General features: G+C 59.0%; 1 protein-coding gene across 2 annotated transcripts in view; it reads left to right on the forward strand.

Moving 5' to 3' along the window:
• Positions 1 to 15,370, forward strand: part of SLIT1 (slit guidance ligand 1) — a 60,491-nt gene that overhangs the window by 42,788 nt on the left and 2,333 nt on the right. For both annotated transcript variants that reach the window (XR_010783989.1, XM_066554294.1), the window contains exons 5-36: positions 677 to 748; positions 887 to 958; positions 1,378 to 1,449; positions 1,773 to 1,936; positions 2,331 to 2,478; positions 2,986 to 3,057; positions 3,310 to 3,381; positions 3,487 to 3,558; positions 3,681 to 3,824; positions 3,997 to 4,160; positions 4,276 to 4,299; positions 4,741 to 4,885; positions 5,023 to 5,097; positions 5,324 to 5,467; positions 5,727 to 5,870; positions 5,977 to 6,143; positions 7,197 to 7,329; positions 8,224 to 8,292; positions 8,657 to 8,728; positions 8,952 to 9,023; positions 9,262 to 9,333; positions 10,800 to 10,963; positions 11,294 to 11,418; positions 11,624 to 11,721; positions 12,372 to 12,511; positions 12,892 to 12,985; positions 13,160 to 13,297; positions 13,719 to 13,956; positions 14,044 to 14,174; positions 14,266 to 14,420; positions 14,491 to 14,779; positions 15,094 to 15,305. Coding sequence is in view for 1 of the 2 variants with exons in the window: in XM_066554294.1 (XP_066410391.1) it covers positions 677 to 748; positions 887 to 958; positions 1,378 to 1,449; positions 1,773 to 1,936; positions 2,331 to 2,478; positions 2,986 to 3,057; positions 3,310 to 3,381; positions 3,487 to 3,558; positions 3,681 to 3,824; positions 3,997 to 4,160; positions 4,276 to 4,299; positions 4,741 to 4,885; positions 5,023 to 5,097; positions 5,324 to 5,467; positions 5,727 to 5,870; positions 5,977 to 6,143; positions 7,197 to 7,329; positions 8,224 to 8,292; positions 8,657 to 8,728; positions 8,952 to 9,023; positions 9,262 to 9,333; positions 10,800 to 10,963; positions 11,294 to 11,418; positions 11,624 to 11,721; positions 12,372 to 12,511; positions 12,892 to 12,985; positions 13,160 to 13,297; positions 13,719 to 13,956; positions 14,044 to 14,174; positions 14,266 to 14,420; positions 14,491 to 14,779; positions 15,094 to 15,305 (3,953 nt within the window). In the remaining variant the exon portion in view is untranslated. The remainder of the gene's footprint in view (positions 1 to 676; positions 749 to 886; positions 959 to 1,377; positions 1,450 to 1,772; positions 1,937 to 2,330; positions 2,479 to 2,985; positions 3,058 to 3,309; positions 3,382 to 3,486; positions 3,559 to 3,680; positions 3,825 to 3,996; positions 4,161 to 4,275; positions 4,300 to 4,740; positions 4,886 to 5,022; positions 5,098 to 5,323; positions 5,468 to 5,726; positions 5,871 to 5,976; positions 6,144 to 7,196; positions 7,330 to 8,223; positions 8,293 to 8,656; positions 8,729 to 8,951; positions 9,024 to 9,261; positions 9,334 to 10,799; positions 10,964 to 11,293; positions 11,419 to 11,623; positions 11,722 to 12,371; positions 12,512 to 12,891; positions 12,986 to 13,159; positions 13,298 to 13,718; positions 13,957 to 14,043; positions 14,175 to 14,265; positions 14,421 to 14,490; positions 14,780 to 15,093; positions 15,306 to 15,370) is intronic.

The following is a 15,370-nucleotide window of genomic DNA, read 5'->3' on the forward strand; positions in this document are numbered from 1 at the left end:
GTGGGAGAGGGAATGGCTGTTTGGGAGCCATGGAGAATAAATAAAACAATCAGGTCTTCCCACAGCTGAGTCAGTCTACCCAGACCCTGCTTGCAGTGAGATTTGTGGTCTTCATAGTCTTTAAAAGCCAGCCCAGGCATGATAGGGGATCTGACCTGCTGCCAGCCCTGCAACACAGAGCCCTTGCTGGCTTGGCATGCCCTGGCATTACAGAGCAGGTGATTACACAGACAGTATCCTACAGTGATGAAGTAAATAATGACCCGATTATTTGTACCCTCTGAAGTGCAGGTCAGGCTCCATGGGAATGCCTCCTGGAGCCACTAAGTGTAATTACCAGTTAATCAGCAGGGACCTGTAATTATAGCAGTCAAAGAGCATTTAAGTATGGAGGGTTTTCCCAGAGCTGTGCCAGTCAGCTCTGCTTGTCAGAGCCAGGGACTGCAGTGCCCAGGGAGCCCCAGTTACTTTGAGCCACCATGGATGGAGTCAGACTTGCCTCAGGACAGCCAGCAGAACACTGGTCAGCCAAGGACCTGAGCCAAATTAGTTTGTCAGAGTCCCCGAGGGATCACTGAGTGCCAGGGCGTGCCCCTGCCTGTGGATGCCCTGCTCCCACGGGACATCACACTTTGCAGGCACTGCCCATTTGCCTTCCTGCCTCTTTCTTCTGCAGGGACCTGAGTGAGAACCTCATCCAGGCCATCCCCAGGAAAGCATTCCGTGGGGCCACTGACCTCAAGAACCTGTGAGTCCTGGCAGTGTTGGTCATGCGGGAGTTTGGGGTCATGTCCAGTGGCAGCAGGCAGCAGAAGATCAGGAGCACTGATTGCTCCCTGCCTGGGCTGTCCCAACAATTCTCCCTTTTTTTCTCTTTCTCCTGCAGGCAACTGGACAAGAACCAGATCAGCTGCATCGAGGATGGGGCTTTCCGTGCCCTGCGGGGGCTGGAGGTCCTGTAAGTGACTGGGGACACGGCTGGAGCCTCCAGTCTGCAACCCCATGCAGGATGAGGGTGTCCTTGAGTGTCCCCCCTCACTGAGGAGCTGCAGGGACATCCCCAGCATGCCATCTCTCCCTGGGCATGAGCAGGGGCTGACCAGGGTTCTGGTACAACTGCTGCAGAGCTGTGCTCCAGGGCTTGATCCTGCCCCTGAGGGCCACCTGGGTGCCATTGGCTGTGGAGAGGAGATGCCTGGGAAGGACAGCAAGTCCTGCTGGGGGTTTGGGCTGTCCCCAGCCTGTAGTCCTCCATCCATTCACCCTGTGCTAGGTTGCTCCCAGGGATTAGTGCCACCTAGACCATCTCACGTGCCTATTTACAGCCTGTCTGCCCTGACTTTCTTTGCCTGTTTGCCCTTCTTTGTCTTCGTGCAGGACCCTGAATAACAACAATATCACTTCAATTCCTGTGTCCAGCTTCAACCACATGCCCAAGTTGCGGACGTTGTGAGTGCCAGGGCCGTGGTGGTGGTGGGAGTGGCCTCCTAGGCTAGAGTGGGATGTCCCCAGCTCTGCTGCTGGTGCTGGTGTCTCAATAGTGCTGGGACAGCACCATGGTGAGGGAACGGAGGGGACACCCCTGCAGAGCATCCCCAAGTACTGCCAAGCAAGGCGGCCTTGGCAACTGTCACAGATGCTCTTTGGCCCCTCTGTATCTCCCTCTGAATCCCCCCAGCCTTTGGGACGAGCCAGGCTGGGGTATCCAGAGGGCAATGGGGTGGGCAGGAGCTGTCCTGTGTCTGCTGACAGCTCCATCCATCTGCCTGCAGCCGCCTGCATTCCAACCATCTCTTCTGCGACTGCCACCTGGCCTGGCTGTCACAGTGGCTGCGCCAGCGCCCCACCATCGGGCTCTTCACCCAGTGTGCTGCTCCCGCCCAGCTTCGCGGCCTCAACGTGGCTGAGATCCAAAAGAACGAGTTCAGCTGCTCCGGTGAGGGGGCAGAGGAGGTGGTGGGTGCCAGGGCAGGGACATGGGCCAGGGGGACAAGGCTTCTGCCACCAATGCAGCCCATCTCCACTCCCTGCCATGTGCCTCAGCTCAGAGCCTCAGAACACATGTTGTGGGTTCATCTCAGGTCAGCACAGTCCTTGGTGAGGGGACAATATGGGGACAATGCCACCCTATCCATGTGACAGTACATCAGTCTGTGCCTTTGGAGCTTTTGCAGGGGGTTGGGGTGCACCAAGATCTTATGCACCCACTCAGGGGTGCCATGAACTGTCCCTGTATACTGAGCTGTCACAGGATCCCTTCTTCAGGCTGCTGCCACATACTGGCCTGGCTCAGCTTTTTGCAATTCCAATGCTGGCTGCTTCCCTGGCAGGACAAACGGACTCAGCACATGCCCAGCTCTGCAGCTTGTCCTCCGGCTCCTGCCCAGCCATGTGCACTTGCAGCAATGGCATTGTGGACTGCCGGGGCAAGGGGCTGACGGCCATCCCCGCCAACCTGCCCGAGACCATGACAGAGATGTGAGTATGGCCCCACACCATCACCACCGGGCTCTGGGTGGCTCAAGGCACTGGGAACACAGGAGCAAGCCCTGCAGCTCAGCCACTCCGTAGGCTAGCAGGCCTTCCTTGCCCTTCTCTCCCTCTGCCCAGATTTAGCCCTGGATTTAGCTGCATTAAAAATGTAAATAGAGAAATAATCTCCTTAGAGGAATCCAATTACGGTGCAGAGCCCCTGCTGGGACAGTGCAGAAAGCATGTGGGAGGCAGCAGGCACCCCCAAACCCAAGGTGCTGAGGAAGAGAGGTGCTTCCTCCACCCCAGCCACCATGGTTTCCCCACACATGGCACCTCTCCCTGATGGAGAAAGCCCCAGCCACAGGATGCAAGTTATCTCTGGGCAGAATATTTCCACTCCTGTGGGGTAACTTACTGCAACCTTAGGAGTCCTGCAGGCCCAGCTCTGTCAGTGGGGTTCTGGGGTTTGCCAAGTCCTAGAGCCCTCATGTCTCCCTATTCTCTTTGCAGACGCCTGGAACTCAACGGCATCAAGTCCATCCCCCCAGGAGCCTTCTCACCCTACAAGAAGCTGCGGAGGATGTAAGTGTGCAGCCTCTGCCAGCTCACCCTGAACCCCAGCACCCTTCACCCTGCTGGCCACTGCTGAGAGCTGACAGACGTGGGGCACCTGCTGTGACACGGGTGCCCCATATGGCAGCACTGGGAGGGGGTCTTGGATAACCCCAGCTCTGTATATTGGGTCTTGGGGGTGGTCCACTGGAACGAGCAGAAGGATGAGGACATGGGACAAGAGAAGAGGGGACCAGGCCACCTTCTCCCTTTGGGTTTCAGAGACCTGAGCAACAACCAGATCTCGGAGATCGCCCCTGATGCCTTCCAGGGGCTGCGCTCACTGAACTCCCTGTAAGTGTCTACACTGGTGTGGGTGGGATGGGGTGGATGCTGTACCCCTTAACCATGGCCCACACCAGTCCCTCCAGGTCTCTCACACTAGCCTTTCTTTCCCAGGGTGCTGTATGGCAACAAGATCACAGACCTCCCTAAGGGTGTCTTTGGAGGACTTTTTGCCCTGCAGCTGCTGTAAGGCACCAATGGCTGTGTGGGATGCTTTCCAGGGACACAGGGAAGCAGGACTGAGGTCCCTAGCACCCATGGTGCAGTGAAGGGGTGTCCCCAGACTCACATCCCTCCCTCCCTGCCAGGCTTCTCAATGCCAACAAGATCAACTGTGTACGGGCTGATGCCTTCCAGGATCTGCAGAACCTCTCACTGCTCTCACTGTATGACAACAAGATCCAGAGCCTGGCCAAAGGCACGTTCACCTCCCTGCGGGCCATCCAGACTCTGTGAGTGTTCACTCCAGCTCCCGTGGCTGGGCAGGAGAGCCTCTGGGGGAAAAGCATCTCCAGGGCTGGAGCTGCTGATCACCCCCTGCTCCTGGCAGTGTGTCACCTGCTGTCCCTGGCAGTGTGTCACCCACTGCTCCTGGTGGTGTGTCACCCGCTGTCCCTGGCACAGGCACCTGGCCCAGAACCCTTTCATCTGTGACTGCAACCTGAAGTGGCTGGCAGATTTCCTGCGTGCCAACCCCGTGGAGACCAGCGGAGCCCGCTGTGCCAGCCCCCGGCGCTTGGCCAACAAGCGCATTGGCCAGATCAAGAGCAAGAAGTTCCGCTGCTCGGGTGAGAGCTGTCCCCAGCCCTGTCACAGGCATCCTGCAGCACAGCTGTCCCCAGCCCTGTCCCAGCCTGGTGTCTGTGCGCTCAGAGGGCTGATGTGTTGTTTTTTTTCCTGCAGCCAAAGAGCAGTATTTCATCCCAGGTGAGCAGAGGAGCTGCACACATGTGCATGGGTGTGTGCATGGTGCCCTTTTAGCCAGGCTGAGTGCGGGGGTGTTGTGCCACAGACCCGTGGCCTGGCCCAGCAGAACCACACTTCATTTCCCACTGAGTACCAGGATGTGTTGTGGCATCTCCCATCCTGCCATTACCTGGATGGGTGCAGAAGTGTCCCCAGGGTCCAGTTTTGTTTGGAGGAGGGTGGTGGGCAGGGCAGTGCCCTGTGTACCCAGGAAAAATATCCTTGTAGATAAGCTTCTTTGGGTATGGACAAAACTAATATGTGCACAAGGGCTGGAATGAAGGGAGCTAGGGAGGAAAATGAGACCAGGTGGGCAAGTGGGAGGATCAGAGGGAGAGGAGGGAGGCACACTCCCCTGTACCTCTGCCTGTGGGAGCCCACGCTGCCTTCACCATCACACAGGGACAGAGGATTACCAGCTGAACAGTGAATGCAACAGTGACGTGATCTGCCCCCCAAAATGCCGCTGTGAATCTGGTGTGGTCGAGTGCTCCAACCTGAAACTCACCAAGATCCCAGATCGCATCCCACAGTCCACAGCGGAGCTGTAAGAGTCTCCTCTCTCACTCTGCTTTCCTTCCTGCAGCAGGCACCTTTCTGGCACTGGGGTTTGGCTCAGGGTTTGGGCTGTACCAGGTACTTTGCAGGCATGTCCTGAGCTCTTTTCCCTGCTGCCCACTCCAGGCGCCTGAACAACAATGAGATCTCCATCCTGGAGGCCACTGGCATTTTCAAGAAACTCCCACATCTGAAGAAAATGTGAGTATTGGGGAGGCACAGCCATGTCAGGAGTGCCGAGGGCTGGGAAGGCACATGGGGTCCTGATGCCAGGGCAGACTGGGACATGAGATGGAGGGCATGTCCCAGCCTGAGAATCCTCTGAACAACTGGCATCAGGGGGTGCTTAGTGGGATCTGGGGGAGGCAGATTTCAGGATGAGGTCAAGGCAGAGCCCTCATCCCAGCCTGCTTTTCCCTCTTCACAGCAACCTCAGCAACAACAAGGTGTCAGAGATCGAGGATGGGGCATTTGAGGGGGCGTCGTCTGTCAATGAGCTGCACCTCACTGTCAACCAGCTGGAGTCTGTGCGCAGTGGCATGTTCAGGGGCCTGGACGGGCTGAGGACACTGTGAGTCCCTTCTCCTCCATGAGCACCCAGATGGGGATGTCCTTACTCCTTGCCTCCTTGCAGGGCCAGCCCAGGATGCCTTGCCCACCAGCTGGCTGCATCCAGTGCTGGGTGGGGCAGGTTTTTGCTGCTCAGGGACTTGCTCAGGCTCATTCTGCTGCCCAGCACTGAGGTGGGCACAGCCTGAGCACTGCTAAGGTGGGTTTCCCCCGTGGTGCCTGCCTGTGTTGTAGGTGCCCTTGTTCTCTTCCCTCTGCAGGATGCTGAGGAACAACCGCATCAGCTGCATCCACAATGACAGCTTCACAGGGCTGCGCAACGTCCGCCTGCTCTCCCTGTACGACAACCAGATCAGCACAATTGCACCAGGCGCCTTTGACACACTGCAGTCCCTCTCCACATTGTATGTCCCGGGCCCCAGGGGATGCCCCTAGCCGGTGCACGTTGCTGCAGGTGCCCTTGCCTGGTGGCTGTTCAGGTGCTGCCCTTGTGCTCTCTCCCGTGTGCAGGAACCTGCTCGCCAACCCCTTCAACTGCAACTGCCAGCTGGCCTGGCTGGGGGACTGGCTGCGCAAGAGGAAGATCGTGACAGGGAACCCTCGGTGCCAAAACCCTGACTTCCTCCGGCAGATCCCGCTCCAGGATGTGGCTTTCCCTGACTTCAGGTGTGAGGAAGGTAACTCATGGGCCCTGCAGCACCAGGGATGAGGGGAGGCGAGGTTGCTCCTCCCAGGATGACACCATGCTCCTTGTCCCAGCACCATCCTTGCTGCCAGGATGTGCATGTGGCAAGGCAGTCGCTCAGGGGGCCGAATGCCCTCCCCTAATGATACAAGAGTTTCCCTTCCTGGTACTCAGCCCTTGGGCATTCAAATATCCACTCTGAAGCCAGAAGAGGAGTTTGCACCCACTGCACCTTGAGGCTTTTATATGTAGGTGGGTCATATATATGCTGGCAAACACTGTGCCCTGGGTGCTGACAGAAGCAGAGGTGTAGGCAAAGCCCGCTGGGATTCATCCTGCTCCTTCCCTTCTCAGCCTTGCACATGCACCGGAGCTGGCGGTGGGCAGATGGAGCAGACAGGGAGTGTGCGTGGGGAGAAAAACTTCTTTTTATATATATATATTTCTTAAATTTAGAACAGCTTTTGAGCCCTCTGGAAAATATTTACAAACAAACCATCCTTTCTTCTGCTTTCCCTCCTCCACCCCGTCAAAGACTGAAGGGTTGCATCCTGCGCCTTTCCTAGCAGTGCGAGATAGCATACGGTTGTCCCAGGAGTGCCTTTCCTGCAGGATTCCAGCATCACGGCAGGGAAGGGGAGCAATGCCAGCTGCTCTGGCTGCTCAGCATAGGCTCCATCTAACCTGTGTCTGGGACATGGGTGAAGGAGGATGTTTCAGGAGGATTTGCAGGGCTGAGCCCCTGCTTCTGTGCCCTTATCTGTGTTGTCCCTGTGACTGCATTTTGCATGAAAATGGTGAAAATTTGATCAGCCTTGAGCTGGCTGGTTGTATCCACACCAGTGGGGCAGGTGATTTCTGGGTGCAGGAGTAATTCCTGCACTGCTAATTCCTGACTGATATTGCCTGCAACACCCTGCTTTGGGGGTGGAGTAGGATGGTTGGCATGGGAGGGGAGCCATCCTAGGCTGGCTTTGAATCTGGCCTTACACAATACCCAAGGGCTGGACCCCAGTGACTTTGTGGCTTTCCATGCCTGGTGCAGGTAAGGAGGAGACCACCTGCATCCCCCGGCCACAGTGCCCACAGGAATGCACCTGTCTCGACACAGTTGTCCGCTGCAGCAACAAGCACCTCAAGGCCCTGCCCAAGGGGATCCCCAAGAATGTCACAGAGCTGTGAGTAGTGGGCAAGTACCCAAGCTCTCCCTCTAACCCTCCATCAACTTTACAGCTCTGGGCAAGGGGCCTCTGCTGTGGGGTTGCAGGGCAGAGACTCCTGGGCTCCTCCTCACACTCCCATCCTGGCCTGGTAGTGGGGGTAGGACCTGACCCATCCAAGGTATCCTGTCCAGCCCCAACACCAGCAAGTGGCTCAGCAAGAGTCTCTCTGACGATTTGGGGCAGTCAAGGGTATTGTGCAAGAGGTGTTGTCACACAGCAGCTGAGACTCTTGTCTTTGGCCCTCGGGAGGGGACAGTGAGGGACAACCCCCTGTAGCTGTGGTCCCCATGCAGCCCAGAAGCTCAGATGTGCATGCCAGAGCTGGATGTGCAGGCTCCGTGATGCCCACTGCTGTGAAAGGGGCTCTGTGCCCATGTGGGATGAGGGATGGCAGCAAGTCCTGTGTGCAGGGGGTGCAGGCACTGGTTGGACACACATATATATGCACAGCACCCCCGCAGCCCCCTCCGCTGTCTTGCACACTCCTCCTCTCTCTGCATCCTGCTCCATCTCTCACGTTCTCACACATGCCTTGGGAGCGTTACAGCTTCCCACGCTCCCATCAGATGTGTAAACGCAGCACTGGCTGTGCTTGCACACGTGGGCTGCTGGGAGAGTGTCCCCAGGGATATGCCTGCAAACCCAGGTGTGCTCTTACACTGACACACCAGCTCCCCTGCCAGCCCAGGAGTCCCCTCAGAGCCCCTTGGGCCCTGGGTGCAGGAGGGAGGTGATGCTGGAGATGCTTCTTGCAGCCTGAAGTTTGTGTTGTCAGAGGAGAAAGAGGGGGAAGAGGGAGGGATCTTCTGCTTCTCAGTCACCCTGAGGTGTTTTTGTTCTTCCTTGCAGCTACCTGGATGGAAACCAGTTCACTCAGGTCCCGGGGCAGCTCTCCACCTTCAAGTATCTGCAGCTTGTGTAAGTAGCCAGGAGCAGGAGCCCAGGCAGCTGGAGGCACTGCTGGAACTTGTGGGTGAGGGCAGGGGCTGTCTCCATGGTGTGTGATCCTGAGAAGGGGTCTGGCAGTGTGCAGGGACCCCTGACATCCCTCTGTGTCCCCCTTCTGCTCTGGAACACAACTGACTGGCAGCAATGCTCAGCCTCTGGCTGGTCACCACCTGGTGCCAGGCATGGAACAGAGGGGGGACAAACGGCATTGCTGCCATCACCCTGTGTGACAGCCCTGCTGCTGTTTGCACCCCATTGCAGCTGAGCAGGCTGGGGAGCAGTAGGAGGGGGCAGGGCCCTGCTGGCTCCAAGCCCTGGGGTTTCTTTTTTCCAGCGATCTGAGCAACAACAAGATCAGCTCCTTGAGCAACTCCTCCTTCACCAACATGAGCCAGCTCACCACCCTGTAAGTGAGGTCCTGCAGTGCCACACAGGGCCGCAGCCCAGCTGAGTTGTGTGGGCTGTTTTAGGGGACCCTGAAGACTGGGGGGTGCTGGGGACACCAGGGTCTCCTTCACCCTCTGCTGGGTGAAGCTGTGCTTTGAGATGGAGCTCAGCAGGGGCAGTGTGTAGCCCAGGGAGTGTTTCTTACGCCACACATGGCTGTGCTGCCTGCTTCCCTCCCACAGGATCCTCAGCTACAACTCCCTGCAGTGCATCCCTCCGCTGGCCTTCGAGGGCCTCCGCTCCCTGCGGCTGCTGTGAGTACCTGCCCTCAGCCCACAGCTCTGCTGGGCCCTTCCCTGCTGCTGCCCATGTCCCTCTGTCCCCTGTGCCCACCTGGAGCTGGGTGCATGCGATTGGGCAGGGGGAGCACAGGAAGGTTCATCTGCCCTCAGAGCAGACGGTGCATTTGCAACAGTGACAATGTGGTGGGGCCACGGTCCTTGCTGCCCACCTTGGAGCCCTGGGCATTGCAGGACCTTCTGTTCTCTGCAGGTCTCTCCATGGCAACGACATTTCCAGCCTCCCTGAGGGCATCTTTGCAGATGTCACCTCCCTGTCCCACCTGTGAGTATCTCCTCCCACTCCTCAGGGCTCAGGGCTGGATGCAGGCTCCATAGATCTTTAAAAACTACAGGGCTGAGCTTGGCTTCCCTGGGGGGTGAGCTGCCTTCTCCCTTCTTCTCTGGGCTGGTACCTGCAACATGATTTGTTGGATAGTGCTGTGCTGTGACCTGCTGCCCATGCTCAGATCCAGGTGTGCAGCTGCGTCTCCCAGTGCTGCTGAGATGTCCCTGTGGTCTTAGGTGGATGTGGTGTGGGGTCCTTCCCCAGCCCACGAGATCTCTGGGGTCCCCCAAAATGTAGGTAAAGCCATGCAAAGTAGTGTCACAGCTGTGGGTTGGCAGGGGCTGCTCTGACACACACCAGTGTGTTGTTAGTATCAGGTATTCTCCTGCCAGCGGTGGTGTTTCAGCCTCTCTTTGAGTGGGTCTGCAGGAGCTCTGCCCTGTACCCACCACCCAGGGCCAGGGTTTAACTTTGCTCACAGTGTCTTTTTAGTTCCCTCCCTGTCTCTTAACTAAGCTGTGCCCAGCTGCCTGCTCCTGGCATCCTGGGCATCTCAGGCTGTTCCTTCACTCTGCAAAGAGCAGTTTGATACCCAGTCATAGCCTCCTTGTTTTTTGGGGACAAACACTGCTTGCTCTGCTCCAATTTCCCTTGGCTGTGCTGCCTTCACTGCAGACAGCTGGCACTGCCAGTTCCCACAGGCTGAGCTGTGTCACAGCTGGTGCTGTGGGTGCTGTAGGACCAGGTTAGTCAGCCCCAGCAGATCTGCTGTCCCTGCTGCCTCACCTCTGGGCTGCCATCTCCTTTTGTCACATATGTTTGTCACACCGGCCCTCCATCACTGCTGACCCTTGCAGTCAAGGAGGGTTCAAAGAGACATCCAGGCCCTCCACCTGCCACATCATCCACTGCTTCTGTACCCTTCTCTGCTGTGGTGCAGAGCAATCCTCCATCCTCCTTCTCCTTTCCCAGAGCAGTTCCTTGCTTTCCCTCAGTGTTGTCTGCACAAACTCTGGCCATGACCCATTGCTCATTCCCACCAGCCCACTCCTGTGTCTCTGTCCTGCAGGCTTGTGCAGCAGAGCCCAGGCTGGCCCTGCAGCTCCCGTGCAGGCTCTGTTGTTTCTGCATGGCCTCAGAATACTTAGCCCAGTTTGCTGGCCCCAGGCAGCTTTGCCTGTGTACTGGAGAGGGACTGCCAAGAATTTTTGTGTGGGCAATAGAGAGCCCCAGGGCAGAGCACGGAGCACTGCATGGGCTGTGGGTCTGGCAGCAGGGTGGTCTAACTGGACAGCATTGTGGGGCTGTGTGTTCCAGACCTCCCATTGTGGGCAGCACTTCTGGTGCATCCAGAGATGGAGGAGCGCTGGTTTGCCAATCATGTGGCAGCCCAGTCAAGTGAGAATTGTGCCCAGTTCCCTCTGTGTGGCACCAGGTGCAATTTTGCCCCTCTCCTCATGCAGAGCCATCGGGGCCAACCCCCTGTACTGCAGCTGCAACCTGCGCTGGCTCTCCAGCTGGGTCAAGACGGGCTACAAGGAGCCTGGCATTGCCCGCTGTGCTGGGCCCCCCGACATGGAAGGGAAGCTGCTGCTCACCACCCCTGCCAAGAAATTTGAGTGCCAAGGTGAGAGGTGCCCATGCTGTCTCTCCATACCCTCCCATGGGCACCCAGCAGAGCAATGCTTTGTGAGTCTGGGTGGCTCCAAGATTTCAGCTGTTGAGTTGCCTTGTGGAGGAGGGGGACCAGGTTGCTTCTGTCCTCTTACCTGACTGGTGGCACTTCCCTGGTGACTGAGCAAACCTGTGGCTGTCCCATTGCCTGGGTGCAAAGCCCCTTGTACAGACTCTGCTCCCAGCAACACCAGAGGCTCTGCCCCCCCACTGGTGCCCACAAAAGGACATGTTCTGATCACTCCTCACACTGATGGTCATCTCCGTGCCTCCCCTCCTACAGGCCCACCTGCCCTGAGCGTCCAGGCCAAGTGCAACCCCTGTCTCTCCAGCCCCTGTCAGAACCAGGGCACCTGCCACAATGACCCCCTTGGCTCCTACCGCTGCGCCTGTCCCAGTGGCTACAAGGTACCCTGCTCCCAGGGGTCCCCAGTGCATGCGGACATGTCCCTGCCGAGGGCAGGGGAGCAGAGCCTCTGCCATGCCCCTGGGGCTTGCTGCCTGTGGGACCACCTACCCTCCCTGTGTGCCACAGCACCCTGCTGAGCAGGATGGGCAGAGCTGGGCAGCTGCTGTGGCACCTCCTCGCTCCCACCTTTCCCTCCTTCCCCAGGGCCGTGACTGCGAGGTGCCACTCGGTGGCTGCTCCTCCAACCCCTGTGCCAACGGGGGGACCTGCCAGCCTCAGGAGGGGGAAGGAGCTGGGTTCAGGTGAGTGCTGGACAGGAACCCAAGAAAGGTGGGTGTTTGGGCAGTAGCATGGGACCCTGGCCTCCCATGGAGAGAAGTTCTGACACTTCCTTCACCTCCTGCATGCTCCCTTGGGCATCTAGCTGGGATATTGCATTTGCATGGGAGCTCCAGCTAGTGTTGTCTGACTCCACTTTCCCTTGCCTCCCAGCCCAGAAGGCTCCTAGGTGGAGGTCACTGGGGGGGTACCATCACCACACAAGGCAGGGGGAGCTAGAGGGGTTTGGGACTGGTACTGGTTGCTGTGGTCCTGGAGTCACTGCTGCCCCCTGTGGGGTTGCCTTACCCTCACACAACCCTCACTGCTCTGAATGCTTTAGGCCATTCTGGGAATCAGGCTGCAATTAGGAGCTGAAAATAGTTGGCAGGCTGGGGGTGAGGAGCTGGGCTGTGCAGCCCCTCCCTGTGCTGAGAGGCCTCTCAGCCTGTTGTCGTGGCAACACCGCATCCTCGGGCAGGCTGTGCTGCCACCCACCCCTGTGCCCAGTGTTTGACAGGAGGACACCAAACCCAGCTCTTTGCCAAGGTCCCGTGCTGGTTGTTTTTGGGGCAACCACCCCAAAAAGTTCTGTTTCATTTTCCTCCTTGACACTGCCCTGGCCCTGTGGCAGGTGCCTGTGCCCAGTGGGCTTCGAGGGCCCGAGCTGCCACACCACCAGCGACCCCTGCAAGGAGCACAGCTGCAAGAATGGGGGCTCTTGTGTGCCCAGTGCCACCAACTACACCTGCCTTTGTCCTGCCCACTACACAGGTACCTGGAATGCGGGCCAGCCATCCCCAAATGGCACAGACCTGGCATGGGAATGTGCCCAGTGATTCTACCCACCCATGAGGGCTGAATAGCTCCTCTGCCTGCTGCCTCAATGCCCATTGCCATGGGCTCTGGCTGGGCTCAGCTGTCTTGAGTTTGGGTACACCCAGCTGACCCCCCACACCCCGGGATGCCCTCAGTGCCTGGTCAGGCAGGAGCTGCCACCGGGGGAGGAGGACCCTATGCTCACGGGGTGAAAGCTGTGGGCTTGGCAGCTCCCTGTCTTGAGCTGAGTCTCCCAGGGGTCCCCTCTGCTCCATGGGGACTGGGGCTACTCCTCTGGTCCTGGAGCTGTGGGTACCCCCTCTTCTGCCTTGCAGGGGAATTCTGTGAGCAGCCACCCAATTTCTGCTCAGATGAGCTCAACCCCTGCCAGCATGACTCCACCTGCATCTCCACCAGCCAGGGGCCCAGGTGAGCCCCCTCCTCTCCAAACCACTATTCCTGGCTTGTCTGGGGGTGGGTAGATTTGCTTTTTGGGGACTGCAGTGAGGGGGCATGGAGAAGGGGGGTTACAAGGGGAGGAGCAGGCACCCACTGGTGCAAGGGGGAAGGAAGGGGCAGCCTTGAGCCCCCTGCCTGCCCCAGGTGTGAGTGTGCACCTGGCTATGTGGGGAGCAACTGCAGCGAGGACTTCGACGACTGCCAGGACCACCGGTGCCAGAACAACGCCCGCTGCCTGGATGAGGTGAATGGCTACTCCTGCCTCTGCACCGAGGGCTACAGGTACCACCAGGAACACCTGGGACACCTGGGGTACTGGGCATGGTTATGTGTCACTGTGCAGAAGGGACAAGTCCTGGATACCAAGTCCGTCCATCCATCCATCCATCCATCCATCCATCCATCCATCCATCCATCCATCCATCCATCCATCCATCCATCCATCCATCCATCCATCCTCAGTGTGAGAGGAAGGAGTGAAGCTGGGAGTGTGTGTCTCTAGGGGTGGAGGCTGGGGGGAGCCAGCATCCTTGAGGAGGGACCCCAGGGCACAGCTCAGCATTCAGGCATCCCTCTGCCAGTGTCTGGGAGAGCCTCCCCAGGAACCCAAATCAGGGGTGTGCTGTCAGAGCCCTGTGGGGCATTGGGCAGGGTGTACGGCTCTTTCCCAGCCCCCAGCCCAGCAGCATCCTTGGCCCCACAGTGGCCAGCTCTGCGAGATGCCGCCCCACACCGCTGGCCAGCCTGGCCTCTGTGAGCGAGCTGAATGCCAGAACGGGGCCCCATGTGTGGAGCGGGGTGCCCGTGCCCTGTGCCAGTGCCTGCCTGGCTTTGGTGGCCCCAAATGTGAGAAGCTGCTGAGCGTCAACTTTGTGGACCGTGACACGTACCTGCAGTTCACTGACCTGCAAGACTGGCCCCGGGCCAATATCACCCTTCAGGTGAGGGCTGGGGGGGCGTGGGGGCATTGAGGGATGGCACTGGGGGTCTGCCCCAGGGATGTGGGCTCCCACCTCTCTCTCTGGCAGGTCTCCACAGCTGAAGGCAATGGCATCCTGCTGTACAATGGTGACAGCGACCACATGGCTGTGGAGCTGTACCAGGGCCATGTGAGGGTCAGCTATGACCCTGGCACCCACCCCAGCTCGGCCATCTACAGGTACCTGGCACCCCTTCTCCACTCACTGGGGACGTCCACCCCCATTGCTTTGGCCTGGGGGCATCCTCGGTGACCCAGCCATCCCTGCCAGTGCTGAGACCATCAATGACGGGCAGTTCCACACCGTGGAGCTGGTGACCTTCGACCAGATGGTGAACCTGTCCATCGATGGTGGCAGCCCCATGACCATGGACAACTCGGGCAAGCACTACACACTGAACAGTGAGGCTCCCCTCTACGTAGGAGGTAGGACAGGGACCAGGTGATGGAGGGCATGCGGGGCATCCGGGTGCGCTGATGGTCCTGCTCTCCTCAGGAATGCCTGTGGATGTCAACTCGGCTGCCTTCCGCCTCTGGCAGCTCCTCAATGGCACCAGCTTCCACGGATGCATCCGCAACCTCTACATCAACAACGAGCTGCAGGACTTCACCAAGACGCGGATGACGCCGGGGGTGGTGCCAGGCTGCGAGCCCTGCCGCAAGCTCTACTGCCTGCACGGCATCTGCCAGCCCTCGGGTGCCCAGGGCCCCGTGTGCCACTGCGAGCCTGGCTGGGACGGGCCCCACTGCGACCAGCCCCGCGGCGGGCCCTGCCAGGGGCACAAGTGAGTGCCCTTACCCCACTGGCTGCCCACCCTGCCCTGTGACTGCTTCCTGGTGCTGTCGTGCCAGTCCCGTGCCATCACAGCGGTGCTGTGTCATGACTGTGCCCTGCCATGCCACTAGCACTGAGTTGTGTCAGGCTGTTCTGTGCTGGTGCCATGCCAGAGCCACACCTGTGCTGTGCCAGGATGGCTGTCCTGTACCAGGTGGTGCCGTACCAGTCGCAGTACAGCGCTGGTGCAGAGCCACGCCATGCTGGTGGGGTCTGCATGCTGGTGCCACGCCAGCAGGTCCTGACAGCAGTGTATGCCCACAGGTGTGTGCACGGGGTGTGCCTGCCCCTTGATGCCCTCTCCTACAGCTGCCAGTGCCATGAGGGCTACCAGGGCGCGCTCTGCAACCAGCCTGCCGAGCCACCTGACCCCTGCCGCCACCAGCCCTGTGTCCATGGCCACTGCCACCTCACGCCAGGTGGCCAGCCCACCTGCGAGTGCCACGATGGCTACACCGGAGCCCTCTGTGACCAAGGTAGGTGCTGAGGAGGGGGGTGTTCAGAGAAGGCAGCCCCACGCCACTGCAGCAGGCTGACCATT

Source organism: Molothrus aeneus, chromosome 8 (assembly GCF_037042795.1).
Source record: "Molothrus aeneus isolate 106 chromosome 8, BPBGC_Maene_1.0, whole genome shotgun sequence".
In the NCBI taxonomy this organism is placed as follows: Eukaryota; Metazoa; Chordata; class Aves; order Passeriformes; family Icteridae; genus Molothrus; species Molothrus aeneus.